The sequence below is a fragment of the Mytilus californianus genome, unplaced genomic scaffold, assembly GCF_021869535.1.
Source record: "Mytilus californianus isolate M0D057914Y unplaced genomic scaffold, xbMytCali1.0.p SCAF_13, whole genome shotgun sequence".
Classification (NCBI taxonomy): domain Eukaryota; kingdom Metazoa; phylum Mollusca; class Bivalvia; order Mytilida; family Mytilidae; genus Mytilus; species Mytilus californianus.
This window is the reverse complement of record NW_026262615.1, coordinates 38100249-38124213: the sequence shown is the minus strand read 5'-3', so window position 1 is coordinate 38124213 and position 23965 is coordinate 38100249. Positions and strand designations below refer to the sequence as shown.

At 32.5% G+C, this 23965-nt stretch overlaps 3 protein-coding genes across 3 annotated transcripts in view; 1 reads left to right on the top strand and 2 right to left on the bottom strand.

Annotated features, from left to right (window-relative positions):
• Positions 1-23965, top strand: part of LOC127723621 (60S ribosomal protein L7-like) — a 244298-nt gene that overhangs the window by 181099 nt on the left and 39234 nt on the right. The window lies entirely within an intron of this gene.
• LOC127723612 (neuronal acetylcholine receptor subunit beta-2-like) lies at positions 1160-2615 on the bottom strand. Its single transcript, XM_052230310.1, has one exon. The coding sequence runs from the start codon at positions 2579-2581 to the stop codon at positions 1328-1330; it is 1254 nt and encodes a 417-aa protein (XP_052086270.1). The 5' UTR covers positions 2582-2615; the 3' UTR covers positions 1160-1327.
• The window catches only part of LOC127723615 (epidermal retinol dehydrogenase 2-like), a 34369-nt gene continuing 27514 nt past the window's right edge, over positions 17111-23965 (bottom strand). Inside the window, exon 5 of the mRNA XM_052230316.1 lies at positions 17111-22491. Coding sequence (XP_052086276.1) covers positions 22347-22491 — 145 coding nt within the window. The 3' untranslated portion in view covers positions 17111-22346. The remainder of the gene's footprint in view (positions 22492-23965) is intronic.

The window sequence follows — 23965 nt, the reverse complement described above, 5'->3', positions numbered from 1 at the left end:
AGAGTACAAAATTTGTGCTAGAAATAAAACACCAAATCAGTAATTTTATTGGTTGATTTCTGAGGTTGAGTATGATAATCGTACTCATTTTTTTTATGACCGCAAGGTCATACCGTTCCTTAATAATCTTAACTAGATTTAACAGTAATCGATTTATTTTAACAATACAGTTAAATTAATCCACCAAATCATAGTTTTAACATAATCATTGTGTAATAAGATCATTACAATTCCGATATTAAAAAATCTGAAAAAAATAAAATACAATAATTATTTTGAAAATAAAACTTAAAACCACTTTAACATTCAACTCTCATATTACTGTCACTTTATGTATTTTATATATATATAAAAATAAGAAGATGTGATATGATTACCAACTCTCCACAAGAGACCAAATGACATAGAAGTTAACAACTATAGATCACCTACGGCCTTCAACAATGATCAAAACCCCGGATACCGTATAGTCAGCTACAAAAGGCCCCTAAATGACAAATGTAAAACAATTCAAACGAGAAAACTAACGGCCTGATTTATGTAGAAAACAATGAACGAAAAAACAAATATGGTATAAAGCAACAAACGAAAACTACTGAATTGCAGGCTCCTGACAGGCACATACAGAATGTGGCGGGGTTAAACTAGTTTGTTGGCACCAAACCATCTCCTTAAAGTTTATTAGAAGTTACAAACAAGCTATCTATGATGCAGTCTCAGGGTAGCGTGATCGCTTCGCTTTGCGTGTTTGCACTTCTTCGTTTAGCGATCGACCAGTCGATTCGTAGTCACAATAATGTATCCGGGTAGGGTGACATGTCTTCTTGTTGACTGTTACCTTGTGAGCTAGCACATTGAAAAATCCGACCCAGCGTGTCGGTCTAGTTCAAAACAGGATTTATAGCATGTTCTCGTCCTGTATGTGCATTTAGTTTGCAACTGGACGTCACACAGCCATCCAACGGATGAACCCTCCATCCTATTATAAAGCATATAAATATAATAACCTATATTTCTACAGTAAATGACCGAAAAATACGAAAAAGAACCTTTTATCCTAAGTGTATTGTTAAAAGCTATTCGAGTTGTCTTTTAATAACGGCAGTGGATTTAAGTCCTTATTCCCGTGATTTGGCGTAAACATTTACATACTAGCATATTTAAATTTCTACAGCATTTTTATTCAATATGTAAATTAATGTTTATTTCTTGTAATTTTTGCAAACAGAATATTTTGTTTGATATTATACCTTGTGCTTCAGTTAAAACGTCATTTGATTGTCCGTTTTTTTTTCAGATACAATTTTGACTATCAATCCAGTATGTGTCAGTTTTGTAAAGCTGTTGTCATCAGCATCACTAGGGTTGAAATAATAAGTACTATAATAAATATCCAAAAACATGTAAAATCTAAGGCGGCAATCCCTTCTTTCCAATCAACATTTGTCTCGTCTGATTTTTCTCTCTTGATTGAATCCGTTTCATTCTTGGTGTTATAGTGCTCATCACCATTTTGATCAATTTTGCAAGGTTTCACTATATCAACTTTCCTCTTGCAACATGCGCAGTGCAAACGTCTCTTAAGCAATGCAACCTTCTTTAGCAGTGAATACACAGGAATGTCATCTGATAGACATACTATGCGAGACAGCCATGCCGACAACAACACGCTGAATGTACCAATACTGAGTTGTATTATTATATAGATGGATAACACGGGAATAGTATCTGAACTTTGCGGAAGTGACGCGCTTATGATGGTCAAAAACACTGCAAACGACAACCAAACTGTAACGGTGTACCCCATTCGCTCTCCAATATCAGCTGGAATTTGGAAGGTGAATATGTTCAAAACTGAGAGCAATACTATCGGAAGTATGATATTGATTATGAAGAAAAGTGGTTTCCGTTTAATAACCAGAGTAGCTCGAATTTGAGAAACGCCTTCATCAGAAAAAGAAACGATCGAAGATGAAACAAGTTCCCATTGACCATTACTGTCGGAAGCATCTTCTGTGTTGACTCCATCTGTCCCTACTTCCAAGTAGACTTCGCTATCATCGAATGCCCAAGCAATAAAATCTATGTTACATGATTGTTTCTCAAAAGGGAAATACGTTGAATCAAGCTTACATTTAGAGTCAAACACATGAAACGGTTTCCACAAAACGAGTCCGTCATAATCAACTTCAGCATGGATAAATTTCGAACCGAGGCTTTCTAAATCTTTAAAACCATTTTCTAGTGCAATATCCGGTCTCCATATATCCTCTTGAGGTAGAAATATGTCTGCCAAATTTCCATAGGATGAAGGCGTCCATGTTAAAAGTTCATCATACCAGTAGATTTCGAGATAAGCTGTAGTTGTTAGCTTTTGCTGAATTTCGTCGAATGCATTTATTCCATAGAGAAAAAATTCAAGATATATTGTTGTTGGATTTGATTGGTTTGTTGTTGGTCTGACCAGTTTGTTGTAACTTTGTGTGGTAAAAAGATTCGTCAGCAGATTTTTAGCATCTGTATCCGTTTGGCAGTACGCATGTCCTATAAAAATAGCAAAAATAAATAAACAGTTCTTCATCTCAGTGTGTAACTAAAACGTGTCAAATCCTTCCCCCTTTTAACGACGATAAAACTCAACAAAGAAAATGTACATCTGATTTGTTTAGTTTTCTTGTTACTATTTCAATTTATATTTAAATACTAAAACAATATTTTATTTAGTATTTTTCAAGACAAGACTAGTCTATCCCAATATAGGGTACTTATCTGTGATTAAGAATTGTGCTATAACATAAGTATAGTATAGTACATAAAACATGCGACAACAATCAAACATATCAATAAAGCCTAGATATTTAATAAAAAACATATAACATATATAAGTATATCGATTTCCGTAAGACCGAATCGTGTTTTCGAAAACATTCACCTGGCATGCTACAATTTTTGCCTATTACCTTGAAAACTATAATAGATAAATAGAAACTTTCAAGAGGAAAAAACATCAGCAGGATATGATCAACTAAAATGTCAACATTACTAAAATTGTCAGTTAACTCTTAATAGAGTTATTTCCCTTTAATGATGATTTTTTACTCCAACGTAGCCATTGTTGAAAATGCAGGTGAGCATATTTCAATGCTGTTGTCGTCAACTTATGGGGGTCAGAAGGGGGGTCTGGGTGGGGCGGGGGGGGGTTGGCTCTTCATTTCTGTATTCTTATTTTTTTTCCATCATTTTTTTCAATTCTTTATAAATTTATCAAATTATCTAAATTGGATAGACGTCGTTTACATACTCAAAACACAACTTCAATATAAAAGTAAGATGTGGTATGATTGCTAATAAGACAACAATCTACCAGAGACAAAATGACGTAGAAGTAAGCATGCAACTCAAAGTCAATTTGACTGTGTTTACGAAATCAGACTTTCTAGACCAAATGTTCCTGCTTATTGTTTTTCTCGTCTGTGTGGTTTTTTGTTTTCTTCTTCTTTTACGAGTGCTCCGTGATGCTAAAATATTTGTCAATTCCTTTAAAACTGCAAAAAATATTGAAGATGAAATTCATTTCTTTTTATATTGTGATAGTAACAGTAACAATAGAAAAGTTTATTTTGATTTATTGATAAATGATAATATGCACTTACAGATTTAATTGATACAGATAAAATTACATATTTACTCAACCCAAGATCACACATTCAGCTAAAATAAGCTCGGATCCTTTTTAAAACAGTCTATAGAACTGATGACAGGGGACTCTTGAAATATTTACTTTTATTATGTATATTAATGATCTTGTTGATATTGTTTATTTTTATTTTGTTATGCTGTGTCACATGCTATAAATGCATGGTGTAATGGCAATACAGATTTGAATTGAATTGAATTTTAACATTAGTTATTTTTTCATTTTTCCACAGGGGCATCTTCGCTTGCAAGCACTGGATCGTAAGTTCGTAACTTTTGGCTAGGAAAGATGCCACAGGGGCTGATTTACACTAGTAAGTGAGTCGGGTATTTTATATAAGATAAAGACCGCCATTGACATTACAATATCTTTATTCTCATAATCATTGCATGCAGATAGAGAGGCAGCAAAATATGTACAGGAGTATGCATCTATTTACAAACATTTATATACAATACAGTGTTTTCAAAATAATGTGCATTTTAGCCGGGAGGACCCACATGTTTGTTTAGGACACACTTTATGAACTTACATAATCTTTTTAGCTCTGACTTTTTGTTTAATTGGCTCATCAGTTTTTAAACTTTAATGTATTTACACGGGCCAAATAGTATTTTTCAAGTTATAGTTTCCTACTGTCTTTAAAAATTGACATTCTAGCAGATAATGAAATTCGTCTCGAATGCTTCCAAGACTACAAAGATGACATTTTCTATCATTTCTATCAACGTTATTCCACCTCCCTGTTTCTATTTGGAGTATGTGGTTTGTGGTTCTATATTAACATAAAATAATACTTTCGTGCAGATCCAAGATCTCAAACTATTTTTCAAAATTGAAGAATTGATGATATTCTTTCTCTGTTCAGTATATACTGCACTTAGCCAAAAGCTTTGAAGAGATGTTCAGTTAATATAAAATGACTTGTCAAATACATAGGCCGAAATGTAAATAAATCTAATTTATATTTTAAATAGAGAGACTTTGGATAAAATCACTTATTAAGATACAAAGGTCTATATGTAAATAAATTCCAATTACACCATTTTAAATAGAAAGCAGTCTCTCGATTAATTCTTAAATAAAATAAAATATAACAGATGTTAATGCTTGAGAAAATTAAATATACCAGTTATTTGTGTCATTGTTTGTTGTTTAACTATCTTTATAAACACGTGGTTAACAGTATATAGATATTGAGGATTGTCCCCGTCCTGAATTTGACAAAACAATATTTGTATTTTCAAAGGTTTATTGAAGATTGGCAGAAGGGACTAACTTAATAACTATAATGAATCGTCAATTCTACGGTATATGGACAGAGGTCATACTGATTCCTTTTTTCTCTGTTTATTTTATATAAATTAATAAATTTCAAAAAAATATTTGATTTAATTTCTTCACCAATTTTCATGAAATTTTCACTAATAATCTCAGAAATATTTGCAATTTCCTATGTCAACGGTCAAATAATTTTTGAAATTTATTTTTCAAGCGTTCATGATTTGGTTGAAATTTTATTGATGATGTCACATGACAATAAAAACATCAAGTTACTTGTGACATCAAAACATTAAGTTCATGTTTAACTTGTGAATTCTGGGAAATTAAGATTTAAACAAAATTATGCATGAAAATTGATATAGATATATACAAATAGTTCCGAGTTTAATGATGAAAATTTCGTGAAAATCGGTTGAGAAAATCATTAAAAGACAGGGAAGGATCCAGGATTTTAGGTTAGAGAGGGGGATCGCAAACCGAGATTTTCGCGGAGCGGAGCGAGGCTAATTTTTTTGGAGGTAAAAATATCGAAATATTCTTTATTAAGCTGAGGATAATCCATACTTTGCAAATTTTCGGGGGGTGGGGGCGGACGCCCGCCACGCCCCCGCCTGAATCCGCCTCTGAAAGATACTTTATAAGTTGATACGCCGTTTCGTCTATGACTGATCAGTGGTGCTCGATTGTATGCAATTGGCGGGCCAAATCAATCCGAAGTCAAAAAGCATTAAAAACTGACTATACCGAAAAGGGCCAAAAACGGCTTAGGCAATATTTGCTTAGGGTAGAAACACCTTTAAGTGTTTGAATCATTCAACATTTTACAAACAGTAAATTTACAGAAAATGAACATGTTATTGAAATTTTATGTCAACAAATTAGTTTAAAGTATTTTTTATTGAAAATTAACAAACTTGTGTAGAAAAAGAAGTAAAACATTGAAAAGAGCATGACTTTTCTTCACGTTCTGTATCAGAAAATGATAAAATCGGCCTTTGCTACTACAGCACCTATTAAAATAAAACTATGAATATTAATGAAAAACATTATAAAATAAATAACAATCACACCGTTAAATATATTTCGGCCAGGAACAAAATTCGGGTTCAAAGTGAATATAGTGCCCGCTATGTAATTATTTCAAAACTTTCCTTTCCACAATGTAATGATTTTAATTTATCACATTAAAGAGGCTTTAGCTACGATTTTGACCAAAAGTTCTTTGTTTCACACATTTTTAAATGCGAAATTGTGAAATATTATCCCGCTCTTAGCAGTCAGTTGTATTCAATTTTGTCATAATAAGCTAAAAAAAACAACATCGGTAATGTATTATTGGCTTGCAAGTCAATAATTCAACTCATTTTATTGCGTAGTCATTCGACCTTCGATTTAACTTTCATCTGGAGATTGGTTACTCGTGTGTAAAACATGTTTAGTTATTAAAAGGAAAATAATATAATCATTGGAAAGTGAAACTAGGGAGCCACGGGGGAGATCCATTTCGTTGACTGCTTCTTCACACAAAAAATCATTCTTATTCAGGTGACATATTTTTTTAATCAATGACATGAAATCAAATAGACATAGGAAAATTACCATTATAAACGATTGCACGTGCCTTTCTGTGTATTAATACATATCAAGTCGTATGCCAATTGGCATTGTTCGGGGACATCTCGATGGTTAATTAGACGGCGTCTAGTCTAAAATACACACAAAATGCAGATCCATCTTAACGAATCAATGCGTTTTAAAATATTTCTTTTGTTTTTTTTTTTTAATTTGCATATAATTTTTAGTGTTATAAATCAAATGTGAGAATTTGAGTCAATTCGGTAAACATATATTATCAGTTAACAGCTAATGCCCTTTAATATTGTTTGTTTGAATGTCTGCCTCGCCATGCTCGCTTAAAACTGAATTCAATGCCAGTTGTACAATTTCTAGTCCGATATCCAGTTTAGTTTGTATTAGAGCATTTGCATTATTCACGTATCAGGATACGTGCACGGATCGACGAATACGTATCGGACAGATTTGTATAAAATAATAATTTATCCCCGATCTGAATTAAAACTAAATTAAAATTAAATGCTTTGTAAAATATCCTCATCGGGACCAACTTGACTTAATTTACCCTTTCCTCGTATACGTGTTATACGATACGTCGATACGGATACGCCAGCAAATACGTGAATAACGCAAATGCTCTATTTAAAACACAACCCGAGTTAGTTATTAGCGAAACCGACATTGAAACGAACTCGTATTGCTATGAGTTACAATTTATGACAAAAATCAGCAAAGACCCATCGAAACAACATCTGATACACAAATTTAATAATACTTTTAGATATTTGGATGATATTTTGGCTCTCAATAATGACGACTTCAGTATGTATACTAAAGAAATTTATCCTGTTGAACTTACTTTAAATAAAGCTAATACTAACAATGACCACTGCCCTTTCCTCGATCTTGATATCTATATCATTAATGGAAAGCTTAATACTAAAATATATGATAAAAGAGATGATTTTTCATTTCCTATCGTTAATTATCCATTTTTAGATGGTGACGTTCCCTTGTCACCATCTTACGGTGTTTACATATCTCAACTTGTACGATTCGCTCGTGTATGTAACAATGTTTTAGATTTTAACGAGAGAAATTTATGTATTACTGAAAAATTATTACACCAGGGTTTTCGATATCACAAACTAGTCAAAACATTTACTAAATTTTATCATCGGTATAAGGACATCATTCGTAAATATAGCTCAACATGCAGACTTCTTATACGTTCAGGTATTTCACATCCAATTTTTTATGGAAATATTCTTTATAAAGCACAAAAATGTCAGTATTCACCTCTGAAGCTAACAAAACCTTTAAATAGACTTATTAAGAAGGGATATAGTTACGATACTGTTGTCAGGTCATTAAAGATTGCATATTTTGGCGTTAATATTGATTTACTTATAGGGTCTTTGCATCGGCACTAAACACGTTTATTTAAAAAACAGTTGTTGGCATGACACGGGTTATGTTCTTCTCATATATGTTATGATGGTATGATACTAAACCCCTAACGGGAAGGATTGTGCCTGATATTCATATGATGAAGACATAATCTTTCATCAGTTTAATTGAAGTCTGGAGCTGGCATGTCAGTTAACTGCTAGTAGTCTGTTGTTATTTATGTATTATTGTCATTTTGTTTATTTTCTTTGGTTACATCTTCTGACATCAGACTCGGACTTCTCTTGAACTGAGTTTTAATGTGCGTATTGTTATGCGTTTACTTTTCTACATTGGCTAGAGGTATAGGGGAGGGTTGAGATCTCATAAACATGTTTAACCCCGCCGCATTTTTGCGCCTGTCCCAAGCCAGGAGCCTCTAGCCTTTGTTAGTCTTGTATTATTTTTAATTTTAGTTTCTTGTGTACAATTTGGAGTTTAGTATGGCGTTCATTATCACTGAACTAGTATATATATTTGTTTAGGGGCCAGCTGAAGGACGCCTCCGGGTGCGGGAATTTCTCGCTGCATTGAAGACCTGTTGGTGACCTTCTGCTGTTGTCTGTTCTATGGTCGGGTTGTTGTCTCTTTGACACATTCCCCATTTCCATTCTCAATTTTACCTTTACAATTTGGTTGTTAGATTAACACCATATTACTCTACAGTCAGAAGTTCTTAACTGTTAATGTATTGCATAAATCAGACAAAAGTAAATCAACAAACAGCAATTGCATTTGCTATTGTTATTTAAATACGTAGTCAAAATCCTATAGTTATACACAACATATATATACAGGAAACTTACTAATAAATACATGTAAACGACCTTGTCATGATAAAAATCACTTATTATAAATTAATCTCATATAATTTACACTAAGCAAAACATACATTGAAGAAATGGATTTCTATTTGGACATGTTGTGCTCTTTTCTGCTCAATGCAGGTAAAGTTGTTGCAGAATGTCGTGAAATGACCATCTACGACTGGACACTTGCTAAATGGAAAATGCGAATTTTTCTCATTCGTTTACTATTAGGATTCCTGACAAATGTGGGAGTATTATTAATTGTCTGTTTCACACACAGAGAAACTTACATAGACGGAGCAGCTTCAATAGGTTTATTCGCCTCAATGATCGTGTTCATGGTAGTGTTGTATGGAATATCCGGTTATACCTCGTGCGCAATGGCCATTGATGACGAACCCATTGACGATTCATCCTACATCCTAATCATGCTAACGTACAGAATACAGGAGACTATTTTAGACATTCTTATTGTTTTTTATAACCTTGTTTTATCGGAATGGATGATGACCGATTTCACAATAATTATCATCGTCCTGTTGTGTGCTGATCTCGTTCTGAATATAGTTATGTATGTGAAGAACATGTATGATGCCGTCACGATGTCAGCAGACGAAGAGAAATACGTTCTCTGTTTGTGTTTCCTTTTCTTTTCCTGTTGTACCTTTTGCATGATATGTAAACTTCGATGATGAAAATTAAAGTCTACCTTGTTCGTGGACAATATTTATGGCAAGTTGATGTGAACGTGAGTGACTGTTTTGTCAGAGATGCATTGACAAAACATTTTTCTTAGAAATATTATGGAAACCAACTTAAGTTTGAATAGAGAATATGAATACTTTCCGATCCCTTAATAATAATTACATATTAGTTTGAGCTTGTTTATATAATGTCGAAACTGACTTCAATATGTTTGTCCAGGAAAGGTCATATGGTACATGTACACGGATGTCCGGAGAGTATAACACCTTGTCAAGTTATTACTTATAAATAGATGTTTCAGTAACTATGGTTATAATTAAATCTCTTTATAAAGTCGGTTCGCCGTCCCGTATCAGGTTAAAGTTTTGGTTTAAGGTAGTTCGAGATTTGATTAAGGCTGTTTGTGATCACTTCAGTTTAAAACTTTGTACAAGTGTACATTTTAAGTTTGATATATATGCCAAAAATGGGTGTTGACCAATATTTCACGGTTCACTGAACATAGAAATATGATAGTGCGACTGGGGCATGGTGTCCTATGGACGCAAATGCTTGTCTTATTTTTACGGTTTTCAGTAGCAATATCCACTATAAAAATAAGGTTGATTGCCAAAATTACGATCGTGCAAGGGCCGTATAGCCAGTCAAGGTCGTTAAAAACTTCCATTTGTTGTTGTTGATTGCCAATGCGACAACCGACCACTAAAGTTTAATTGACGTGGATATAAACCTATTAAAATTGTCAGAGCTGGTATGCGATTAACTGAAATAAGTTAAAAACTTATAGAAAATTTAAAGTAAATTATGAACTTGAAAAACATATCGTTTATTAAATTTAGATACGAAATGTTTTTAAAAACAATGACAAAATAAGAATAAGTAACAGCACGCTAGCTATTGAACTTGGTATATATAATAAACCAGCTTTAGAAAATAGATTCTGGTCCTTGTGTAATATAGAGGTGGAAAATGAATTCCATTTCGCAATAATGGGTGCACAACTCAATAACTCTAGAATGAAAATGTTTAATGAGACTTCTGCTGTTGTTCTTAGTTTTATTTCAATGATCATTGGGATCAATCTAATTAAAATATAGTTCTCTGATTTCGTTATGCTCATATGAGCCCTATATAAACGAGCACGCGAGTTAATATGGATTAGAATTTTAATCAGATTGCAATGAGATAAAACTGATTTTATTTTCTCTGGCCAGGAAAATGATATTTTGATTATTATTGTTAATGGTACAAGGGAGATGTATAAATACAGAAACAATATTAGCAGTTGTGTTTGAACTATTGATTTTTTTACACGTATACCTTTTTTTTCTTATAACATAACCTAACAATAAATTAGAGGGGAGGCATGTTTTGTAGAATTTAAGAAAAGAAAAAGTAAAAAAAATAACTAAGAATAAATATATTATTATTTAAATATTTTTTGTAAATGTTACATATTTGCAATTGTTTATTGTTAATTTGTGTTATTTTATGTATTTAGTAGCAATCTGTTATTCGATTAACAGAAATAAGTTAAAACTTATAGTAAATTTAAAGTAAAGTATGAACTTGAAAAATATCTTTTATTAAATTTAGATAAAAATATTATTTAGTATCAATCCGATTGTTTGGATTTTCCACTAATAAATATCTTATCTTATCTTATCAAACTGCGGTATCTATAGACCGACTACGTGTGAATTGTCTGCCAACCATAGAATTTTCCACGTGTGAACTGTCTGCCAATCATAGAATTTTCCACGTGTGAACTGTCCACCAACTATAGAATTTTCCACGTGTGAACTATCTGCCAACAATAGAATTTCCACGTGTGAACTGTCTGCCAACCATAGAATTTTCCACGTGTGAACTGTCTGCCAACCATAGAATTTTCCACGTGTGAACGGTAGACCAACCATAGAATTTTCCACGTGTGAACGGTAGACCAACCATAGAATTTTCCACGTGTGAACGGTAGACCAACCATAGAATTTTCCACGTGTGAACTGTCTGCCAACCATAGAATTTTCCACGTGTGAACGGTAGGCCAACCATAGAATTTTCCACGTGTGAACGGTAGGCCAACCATAGAATTTTCCACGTGTGAACGGTAGGCCAACCATAGAATTTTCCATAAGAGAAATATCTGCCTTTATAATTAACCAGAATTAACTGTTTTATTATTATACATTTCAGATCAAAAATTATATTTCAGCAAAAAGGGTTTTCAAAGTTGTCTATTGATTTTGTTATTTTTACTTTTATTTCTATTCTTATTTTCATTTTTACTTTTTGATTTGCTAAAATTACACTTGTGCATGGTGTACATGAAATAAGTGCAGGAAATGGGAAATAGGTCTAAGGGTATTAGAGGGGCTTTAAGCTAAAAAAATCGAAAGCATTTGTACATACAACCAAGTTTTAAGTTTCTTAACCGGAAGCAGGATATAAAAAAAATTCTTTAGTTTGTAAAAAACGATAATGGAAAAGTGAAAAGAAAGAAAACCAAATGATATAAACTTTAAACTTTCATTGATATTTGAATAAAACAAGAGTAACTGGGGTGATGTATTTTGTTTTCTGGCAACGACATCTTCCCTAAGCCAAAGTCGAGATAATTTTTGAAAATATATTGAAAATTTATATTACTATATTGTGAAAAGAAATAAAACCACAAAATTTAAATCTGAAACAACAAATGAAGAAGCTTTCGTTGATATTTGCATTAAACAACAGAGGAACTGGGCGTTGAATATTACGTTTTCGGGCAACCCATCTACGATTGGAATTACACCCGCCTTTTCCCCCAAAGTATATTAGATTATTGCAATTTCTGTGGTATGATTGCCAATGAGACAACTCTCCACCAGAGACCAAATAACCGCCGTAGAAGTTAGCAACGATAGGTTACAATACGGCCTTCAACAATGATCAAAGCCCATACAGCATTGCAAGCTATAAAAGGCCCAAAATAACAAATGTAAAACAATTCCAATGAGAAAACGACCTGATTGATGTACAAAACAATGATTGAAAAACAGATATGCTATACTGCAACAAACGACAATCACAGAATAACAGGTTCCCGACTTAGGACCGGCGCATATATACATAATATAAGAATAAGGAGATGTGGTATGATAACCAATGAGACATAGGCAACCGTACGACCTTCAACAATGGCAAAATCCATACCGTATAGTCGGCTATAAAAGGCCCCGACATGAAAAATACGAAACAAATCAATTAAGAAAACTAACGGCCTAATTTATAACAAAACAATTTACGAAAAACAAATATGACAGACATGAACCAACGACAACCAATGAACTGCAGGCTCCTGACTTTGGACAGGAATATAAAGAATTTGGCAGGGTTAGATATGTTTAAGAGCGCTCAATCGTCCCCCTAACCTAGGATTTTTGCAATTGAAATCATTTGGTTTTGGTATATATAGAGTGAAAGAGTCCCAAAAAACAAATTCACATAACGTCGTGTTGGCGTCACATCACACTGCAAAACCATGGCGTAGTTTTTCTTCTTTTCTTATACATTAATCAAACTTAAACGATTAAGACGACAAAACTCTAGCCGGTGACCACATGTATAAGTTGTACATATCATTGAAACGGAAAGATTCACCGCAATTACACGTCAACTTCTGAACAAAGTGTATGTTTACAAGAACTCGCTATTCAAAATGGAAAACTGAAATTTGCAGATTTATATCGATTTTACGTGCATTCTATGTATTTACAGATATATTTCATACATAATTGTTTGAATAAGTATCGGGAAGTTTAAAGATTACATGCTTATTTTTTTATATTCAGATACAGTTCAAAAAGTTCCAAATGCATGTCAAATTTCCCGAAAATCAGAAATACCGCCATGATTACGTTGTGCCTTTTTTTAATTCTTCCTTACCAATGAAGAAAATAACTCATCATTAAATCGATGTATAATAATGACGATGTCAAGTCATATGGTGCTATGTCCGACGACTGATAGTTCTATCACTGTACAACGAATCCATATATTAAATATTGATAAAAAGAGGTTTGGGGTATACGTCAACGAGACAGCAACCCTTCTAAGAAATGAATAAGAGACCATAAATGGTTGACAGGATCTCTTCACGTGACTTATTTTTATGACATACTAGTAATTAAAATACATATTTTAAATGGCACACTGTACATGACTATATTTCTTAAATATTTTTGTCCAGGAAAGCTCTTGATACATGTACACGGATGTCCGGATAGTATAGCATATCGTCAAGTTATTACCTATTTTTTATAGAGTTTTTTTTTCGTCGTATTAATAAAGGCAAATAATTTTTACAAAATATGTTGCGAGAAAAATATACTAAAAAAGTAGACAGACGTATTTCAGTTCGATTAATGAGCAATTTTAATCGTAAATGTATAAAGCGCATGCGCCGCTGATGTAGAAGTCCAATACCACTCCTCTACAAGTAATAGACGATAACAGGAATTAAATGTGACTAGTTTCAGATTATTGTTCACGGTCTTAATTCATCCAAAAAGCAACACCACAAGGTCCGTTTTTTTTTTTTTTAAATTAACACTCCGATAAAATAATCATTTTCATGTAACAAACAACCCACTTTCTTTACAGTGTCGGATGAGTGACAATTATTACAATCATATTCAGGAGAGTATACTGATATGAGGGTTAGGGTGGGGTTAACGGAAAAGAGAATAATGAACAAACGTGCAGAAAAAGGGCAAAACATATCAAGAATAGAGAAAAATATGCCAAAAAATATAGAGTAGAAAATAATAGGGTGCTTAAGTATAAATAATGGAGAATAATGGGCAAAATTTATTAAGAATAGAGAAAAACGGCTTACTGTGCGTACTGTTGTACGTTTGTTTTTTCTGCATTGGCTAGAGGTATAGGGGGAGGGTTGAGATCTCAAAAAACATGTTTAACCCCGCCGCATTTTTGCGCCTGTCCCAAGTCAGAAGCCTCTGGCCTTTGTTAGTCTTGTATCATTTTTAATTTTAGTTTCTTGTGTATAATTTGGAGTTTAGTATGACGTCCATTATCACTGAACTAGTATACATATTTGTTTAGGGGCCAGCTGAAGGACGCCTCCGGGTGCGGGAGTTTCTCGCTGCATTGAAGACCCATTGATGGCCTTCGGCTGTTGTCTGCTCTATGGTCGGGTTGTTGTCTCTTTGACACATTCCCCATTTCCATTCTCAATTTTATTAAAAAATTAAAGAATACAAAATAGAAGGACCCTCCCCCCCTTAAAACTTCTGATATGAATTGAATATTACCGATTGTATTTAGAAATTTTAAACGGCTTTCAATGTTTAAATGTAAAAAAATCGCAAGGGGTTCCACAGAACTCTGTGTCTTGCCTGCGATTGCTGCTGTCAGTGTTGTGTAATGTTGACATAAAAAGTGAGTCCATTTATCAGTAGAATATAAAATTAAAAAAAAAGAAGAGAAATTAAGTCGGCAATATCAAGCAATGTGTAGTGAAATTATTTTATGACATAGTTAAATTAAATATTTCAAATGGAAAACTGTACATGACTTTTTTAATCTATATAGTATTTGTTGCGTCCCATCCAAGGCCATTTTTTGCCAACAAACCGGTATACATGTATACATTAAATCATGTTGCACGTCAATTGTACGAGCAGGATAAAGCTTGTAGTTTCACATTAAATCTATTTCACTATGTGTGGTCCCATTATCAACCTTGGAAATACTGAAAATTCAGAAATTATTGCGTTCATTTATTATTGCGGTTTTTAAAGAATGAACAAAAATGCGAGTATAAATATTGCAATTTTATGAAAAGCTAAATACATATACATACAAATATATGTATTTGATACAAGAACGAGAGTCCTAATCATTGCGATACTCAAGTACCGGTAGTTGCATTAATAAAAACCTTGCAATAATTTCTGAATTTACAGTAATGTATCCTCCTCCCAGAATCAACTAACTCGTGTTCTCATTGTTTGTAGGCCATACGGTTGCCTACAATTGGTTTCATCCACTTCATTTGAAATTTTGTGGATAGTTGTCTTGATGGCTATCATACTTCATCTCCTTATTTTTATTACTAACTAAAGAGGAGATCTGGTAATCACACTATCCCTACCGTCCGTTGCAACTGAGAGATCATGATTTTATTTCTGTAGCAGAATATAGTGAAATTTTATAAGATGTAATAGTTAAAAGGCATTATATATGAATACCTTTTTTTTGGACTACCCAGGTCTGGGACTATTATACTAACGTTATATTAGCCCAGATATTCTTTGGTGCCTGGATTTGAGAAATTGTATACAAATATGATGGAACCAGTGGGAGACTCCAAATTATGACCATAGAAACGAACCTTATCTGAATTTTGTCTTTTCTTTATTCAATTTGAGTCGGATGCTCACCTGAATACTGATCATACAAAACAAACCAACAATCAAGTACCATAACTCAGGAATGGTAATAGTAAGAAGAATGTGTCCAAGGACACGACTGCTAATGCTAAAGCTTTGCAAATTTCCAAGTTAAAAAGGGGCATAACTCTAGAACAGTATTGACTCACAACCCAAATTCAAACTCTGTCTACGAGTTGAGGTTCTAAGTCTTGTGTATGAGTTTCATAAAATTTGAATGAGAAAAACTTAAGTTAGAGTGCGGAAACAAAAAAATTTGCAATTTTCCAAGTTATAAAGGGGCATAACTCTACACCCGTAAGTGACTCACTGCTCACATTCGAACTCTATCTGCGAGTTTTAGTTCTAAGCATTATATATGAGTTTCGAAAAATTTGGATGAGACAAACTTAAGTTAGAGTGCGGAAACAAAAATGGGAAAGACGAACAGTCGAGGGAAACACTCAATGCCTACGGCGGGGGCATAAAAATAAAAAATTTAACTTAATCTCTCTTTAGCAATTTAAAACATTCCATTAAAATTTCAATCAATTTTATGAAAAGATTCTCCATTTATCACAGAAACCAAAACAATTTTAACAATCAAGTACATTAACTCTTAACGTAAATATAGACACTTGAAACAAAAGTGTGATGGTCACAAAGATTCCTATATACCCAACTCTATTGAGAGGGGTTATAAAACGTGTAAACAAATTGATTCACTGCTTAAATTAATTTAAATTGAGTAAATCCCAAGAATATTAATCAATCAGATTTAGCCAATCAGAAAACCACATTTTCATTGGAAGTGGAATTTTGTCGAATAGTATCTAGCTATGGTGCTGGAAAAGTTTTGTAAAACTGTCCCTATGAACAGTTTCTGTGGTTCATAAGAGTATATAATCTTTTAAAATAAATGATCAAACCTTGTTAAATATGTTCAACTTTACTAAGAAATTTGACATCCTGAACTATCCTTCTAACTTTTCATATATATTTTTCTATTGGGAATATGAATTTTGAGTTTCATTCCAACATTTATTTTTTTTTTTTTTTAAAAGATTATCTAAAATATACAATATAAATTGTGTTATAGACAGGTTAAAGTCTGAGGAGTTTGGTAAGTATCACTTACCAGAAAAGTTAAATGTAAGGATGTTTATAAAGATATATTAGCTGGCTACTCCAACAAAGATTTATGGTAACAATATACATATATATATTTATTTTAGTAGCACCAATTACGACATAACATATATATAACATAATAACAATTAACAAACAATGTATTTATAATCGAATGAATCTAATTATAAATTGAAATTTACAAAATAACAAGAAAATGAATTCATTTCTGTATTCTTTTGTTTCTAAGGCTATGTTTCTGTATTCTTCATTTTCTTCACCCATTTTTCTCTTATCTTTATTGTTTAGCCCAAAACAATGTACTGTAAAGTCAGAAATTATTGCGTGCATTTAATTTTGGGAATTTTTATGAATGGACAAAAGTGAGAGATTAATTATTGAGATACTGACCCAGTCACATCATTCCCATTAATAAAAACCTCGAAATAATTTCTGAATTTTCTGTAATTCCCGAAATACAACTTAATGTTCCCCTATCCTCGACATAATGAGGTGATTGAAAGTGATTTATATTTGAGTGAATTAATACACTTAACATATGTAGATAGTATATACTTTCACATTAATTTATCATTTGATATATGTTTTCATATTTACAAATTAAATAACAAAATCTTAACCACATTACAATACAGAGTTATGATTGGTAGTACATGTATGATGTATATATAAAAGTATGAATTATCTTATATTCTGACCATACATTCTAGCTTACAAGTTTGTCAGAAGTTTTAAGACCTCGTGCACAGACAACAATAAAGGCTGGTTTATACAAACCAAATATTACAAGCAAATTCCATATAGAATAATTCAAAAATCTAACTCTTCATTTAAGAAAAACAGAGATATTGCCCTCAAAGGGAAATTACTCTTATTCACATTTAGTTTAAAGCTCGATCAGAATGGTACTCAGAGAAGGCACTTTCATAATGGGGTAAACACCTACAGAACCAACTTTTAATTTCTCTGTTCTCCCATAGCTGAGATTTCAAAGTGCCTTCTCAGGGTTTAATGCATATTTATCTGTATAACAGCCCTTATTTAAAAGAGCTGCCCTTTTATAACATATTCTTGAAAGGTAATTTACGGTAAAAAGTGTTAATAATTATGCAACTTTGTAGTTATTTTTAAATATAACATGCATATGGATGCGATTGTTTGATTGATTGGTGCTTAACGCCACTTTCAGCACTATTGGCTATTTTGTGACGGTCAGTTTTTATTGGTGGAGGAAGCCATATAGCCCGGAGAGAACCATGACCTTAAGTAGGAAAACTGACAATCCTAGTCAATTGAGATAGTTGAACATACCTGTCTCGGGCGGGAATTGAACTCACAACCTTGGTGTTGACAGGCTAGTGATACAGTAGGTGAACAACTTAGACCACTCGACCAAAAATCCCTCATATGGCTGTGAATATGAGAACGCCATAATTGTCAAATTTGTAAAAGATAACTAAAAAAAACAAACAAACAAACAGCAAATTCCACCAACAATAAACAATAATCATATTAATGTGTTTAATACTAGGGAAAATAAAACAATAAATAATAAATGCTTTGAAGTGCAAGGTACATCCCACTCATAATTCAAAGTATCGAAAAACAGAAAGTAGATGTTGGACAGATCGGAAAATGCACATACTTTTCAGCTCAACATTGCTTACTAGCTGGCCATATATGGAGTCATTCTGTGAAGTAGATTTTGAGAAAAGTGTAACAAAATATTTGTTGGACAAACGGTCGGACAAGGTGAACGTTATACTATGATCATTTTTAGGCTCTTAGAGAACCAACAATTAGATTTCAAAATTTATCAAAAAGGATCACAGACAACCATGATTACTAATTTCAAATTTTACAAGTTTTATTTAAGAAATTGAACACTCTCTCAGTGGAGAAATATCGAGAATAAAAACAAACATCACAGTTAAAAAACATCAATATTATATTACACAAGAGAAAAAAACAATAAGTACAATCCGATTAAAATACTAATCCTGTGTCCAAGCTTTGTTTACAAGGATCGGAAAGCTCTCAGTTGTACAGTACTTGTACTTTCTGTTTTAAACACCTTTCGGGATCCTCTGGTTTTGTCGGATTAATACACACCTTCAAAAATTTGGAGGCGTAAATTCATTGGCTAATGTACTAATTACCAGAACAGAAAGTAAAACTGAGTGTTGTCAGATCCATGTAAGCAAAGCTTGCACACAGGATCAATATTTTAATCAGATTTTAATATGTAGCAATTACTATACAATAATATAGATGTGAAAAATAATAAAATAGTGTAAAAAATCCTTTTTTCTTACAATAGAAATATTCTCACTGATGAAACATTGTGCTTGTACATTAACAAGAGTGCACACGCGAAATGTCTTGCCTTCTTTACTAACCATTGATATTATGTTGATAGTCCTAAATGAAAGCTTTACTAAAACTTTAACATAAACTCAACATGATCCAAGAAAATGAAGTCAAGGTCATATAAACCAGAAGAGAAATACATGTACACCTTACAATCATTCAATACACTAAATATAGTTGACCTATTGCTTATAGTTTCTAAGAAACAGACTTAACCAAAAAAACTAAACATTGACCAATGGATCGTGAAAATGAGGTCAAGGTCAGATGAACCATGCCAGGCAGACATGAACAGCTTACAATCCTTCCATACAACAAATATAGTTGACCTATTGCTTATAGTTTAAAAAAAACAGACCAAAACACATAAACTTAACACTGAGCAATGAACCGTGAAAATGAGGTCAAGGTCAAATAAAACCTGCGAGACTGATATGTATATCATAAAATATTTCCATACACCAAATATAGTTGACTTATTGCATATAGTATCAGAAAAAAGACCAAAACTCAAAAACTTAACCAAGACCACTGAACCATGAAAATGAGGTCAAAATCAGATGACACCTGCCAGTTGGACATGTACATCTTACAATCATTCCATACACCAAATATAGTAGACCTATTGCATAAAGTATAAGAAAAACGGACCAAAACACAAAAACTTAACTGTAACCACTGAACCATGAAAATGAGGTCAAGGTCAGATGACACCTGCCAGTTGGGCATGTACATCTTACAATCCTTCTATACACCAAATATACTAGACCTATTGCTTATAGTTTCTGAGATATGGACTTGACCACCAAAACTATACCTTGTTCACTGATCCATGATATGAGGTCGAGGTCAAGTGAAAACTGTCTGACTGGCATGAGGACCTTGCAAGGTACGCACATACCAAATATAGTTATCCTAATGACCTATTACTCATAATAAGAGAGAAATTAACATTACAAAAAATCTCAACTTTTTTTCAAGTAGTCACTGAACCATAAAAATGAGGTCAAGGACAATGGACATGTGACAGACGGAAACTTCGTAACATAAGGCATCTATATACAAAGTATGAAGCATCAAGGTCTTCCACTTTCTAAAATACAAAGCTTTTAAGAAGTTAGCTAACACTGCCGCCGCCGCATCACTGTCCCTATGTCGAGCTTTCTGTGACAAAAGTTGCAGGCTCGACAAAAATTAGTTTTTAATTTAGGAACTTTATGAGTGTCCACTGTAAGCCATATTTTTGCTAATTTTCTGAAACTTCATTAGACTTTTCTGTGAAGCACAGGCCACTCTATTCAATTTTCTACTATGCATTTAAAAGAATTTTCATTATCGTTAATTGTCATCAGTTCCAATATCAAAATTTTAGTATTATGCCAATTGAGAACTGTAAATTCAGGAATTATTGCAAGATTTTGATTTTTATTAACGCGAATAATGCGACTAGGTGAGTATCGCTATAATAAGAGTGTGCATTCTGATATCTGGTACATATATAAGCAGATTTTTCTGAATTTGCAATAATCAATCTTGTATTTATGTCATTTCTTTAAAAATCCCAATAATAAATGCACACAATAAATTCTGATATACAGTAACAAGGAAAAAAGAAAACTTCAGTGAATAAATAAAATTTCAAGTATAAAGATATAACCTTGCTTTATCATATTTTATGTAAAAACATTTTTTTTTAAATAAGATAGATTGCAATCAATTCAACCAGCTTTCCAAAAACATTTATTTACATGACATAGTGTAACATGAGTTGATGGTTGACAATCTCTGTAAAACACAGGAAAAATACAAACATTTAGACAACCTAGGGGCACATCAAGATATATGTTTGAGTTGCAGAAGGACCTTTTTCAGGATATCTGGATTAGGCCTTTATTTTTGCGGGAATTCAGTATTGGGATTTTTGTGTCGCTGGAATTGGGATTTACCCTTTCGGGACTGGGAATTAATAATTAATTTTTCAGGATCAGGGAAAGAATACTTTATTTTTTCAGGAATTCAGGATGACACTCCCTCCTACTGCCCCTCCTGTTAGATAACTTTGGCTGTGACATAATACAATAGTTTTTTTTTTTTAAACTTTGCTTTTCTATATTCAAACAATGAAGTCATGAAAAATATCATCCCTAAAATTATTTGAAAATTATCAATTGGAATTCTGAATAACAATGCTTCTCTTGTTGGGCTGTAAGTCCCAGTAACATTTTCCGCCTAAGTAGTCAGTAATTTGCCACAGATATGATTATAACAAACATTTATTAAATTTTCGGTTGATAGATTTGATAAACTATGGTTTAAACTCCCTCAGGCAAAACTGACCTTAGATGTTTTTTGCTATTCTATTCAAATCCCTTTGCTCATATAAATTGTTCAGCATTATTTTTTTACAACCATAAAATCAAGAACTGTAAATTCAAAGATTATTGTACGCATTTATCACTGCAATTTTTGAAGAATAAATAAAAAATGCGAGATTAATCATTGCAATTTCAGGAAAAGCTGCATATATATATAGATATATGTATCAGATATCAGAATACTTTTTTCTGCAAATTTTTTATTATTGCAATTCTCACCAAGTTGCATTATTTGCAATAATAAAAACCTAGCAATAATTTCAGAATTTATAGTAGCCATAAAAATACAATTTAACGTCTTATTATGACAGAATTATTACACATGATCACAAATGAAACTACAGCATATGTTTTATGAAAATGTACATGATGTATGTTTGACATTTTTCAAACAATTACAAAACCACAATCAATTAGATTGATTGCACTAGATGTTAAAAGTTTTCTTCACTCAATTGCACGCTAAATTTCCTCTCTACTGAGTGTCCACACTTGCCATTCAAGTTTTTACTGTGTCATGTCCATTATGGAAACCATTTGTATTCTCTTCTGTTTCAGTCTTTTTTCGACCAATGAAACTGTCCATAAAATTTGCTGCACCAAATAACTTTATTATCTCATGAAATGCTTCTACAGGTAGTATTCTGTAATAAAAAATAAAGATGTTTCCAATGGTACTACAAAAAAAATTGATGAATACGGAGTTATCTCCTATATAAGGTGTAACACCACTAATTCGGCCCGGCCAGAAAGCACATACCAGAAAGTAGTACATATTTAACACAAAATAGTTCCTACGCATGAGTGTAGCTTTCAAAATATGTAGAATATTTAGGTATTGTTGGTATCAAATGAAAGCTGAATGACTGGTGATCATTGTAGAACACTTTTGGACTTATAATTTTGAATATTAAAAAAACTGCACCAAATTTTATAAAGAGGGTACTTTTTGCCTGTATGTCAGATCTGAAGTACCTGTTTTGGTACATCCGAAGTTCCGGGAACCAGTTCTTTCTTATATGCCATTAAAGGTATGTTGATTTTTCCAGTACAAGACACCATAAAGTGTTGCTTTGACATGCAATGATTGTCACTTTATTTGAACTTGAAACAAAAGAGCTGTGTCTGCTTGAAATTGAGGAATTTAACATAGAAAGCAATGGGGCCATGAATTAGTGGTGTACTTCCTATTACAGAGAATCATCAGAAATTCAATTTTTAGAAGTTGTACCTATTCCAATGAAAATAAGTCATATTTGATGTAAGTAAACATGTTTAATCATCTTTTTTTGAAGAACAATTCTGTTTATGGGAAATTTCAGCTCTTAAATTGACATAATCAGGTATTTTAGCCTTTTATGGTCACACAACATGCATGCAGTTAAGACTTGACTCCAAATTCTTATTTTTGCATTATTTGGGATTGCAATCAATAAAACATGTATATAATGACTTGTTTATGGTAAAAAAATAGCTCTTGGTCAAATAATCCTATGATTTTTCAAGTTTTATTGGTTTTCTTATGATAGCCTTTTACAATCTAGGCAATTGGTATATACTCATATAAGAATTCCAAAATCTCACTGTACATGCAATTTTGAACCAGTTTAGCAAGTTATCCAGCTGAAAAATATATAAATTGCTCTTTATAATCTATGTTGTACCACAGAAGTATGGTTTATACCAAAAATGTCCCTTTTCCAATTTGAAGAAAAAAGGGGGGACAATTTTCTCAATTATGTCTTAGGTTTGGTCTAATATATTTTTATTAAATGAACAAACTCTGGTAAATTATGACTATTGGTAAGCACAATGTCTTCCTAACAGAAATTATTAAATACAACAATGATATTGAGAATAAAATAAGTATATTGGCCATTTATAATATCCATATGCAGTTTTCTTTGAATAACCTATATGTTACTACCAGTCCAATTTGAGCTTAAAATTAGTAAAATAGTATTTGGACATAAGCTTTATGTGTTTTTTATTGCTTGAAATAGATTATAGAATGAAATAAAGTGATGCTGAAGTCAGTATAGCAAGTTTGGTTCTGTTATAGGTGTAACACCACTAATTCGGCCCGGCCAGAAAGCACATACCAGAAAGTAGTACATA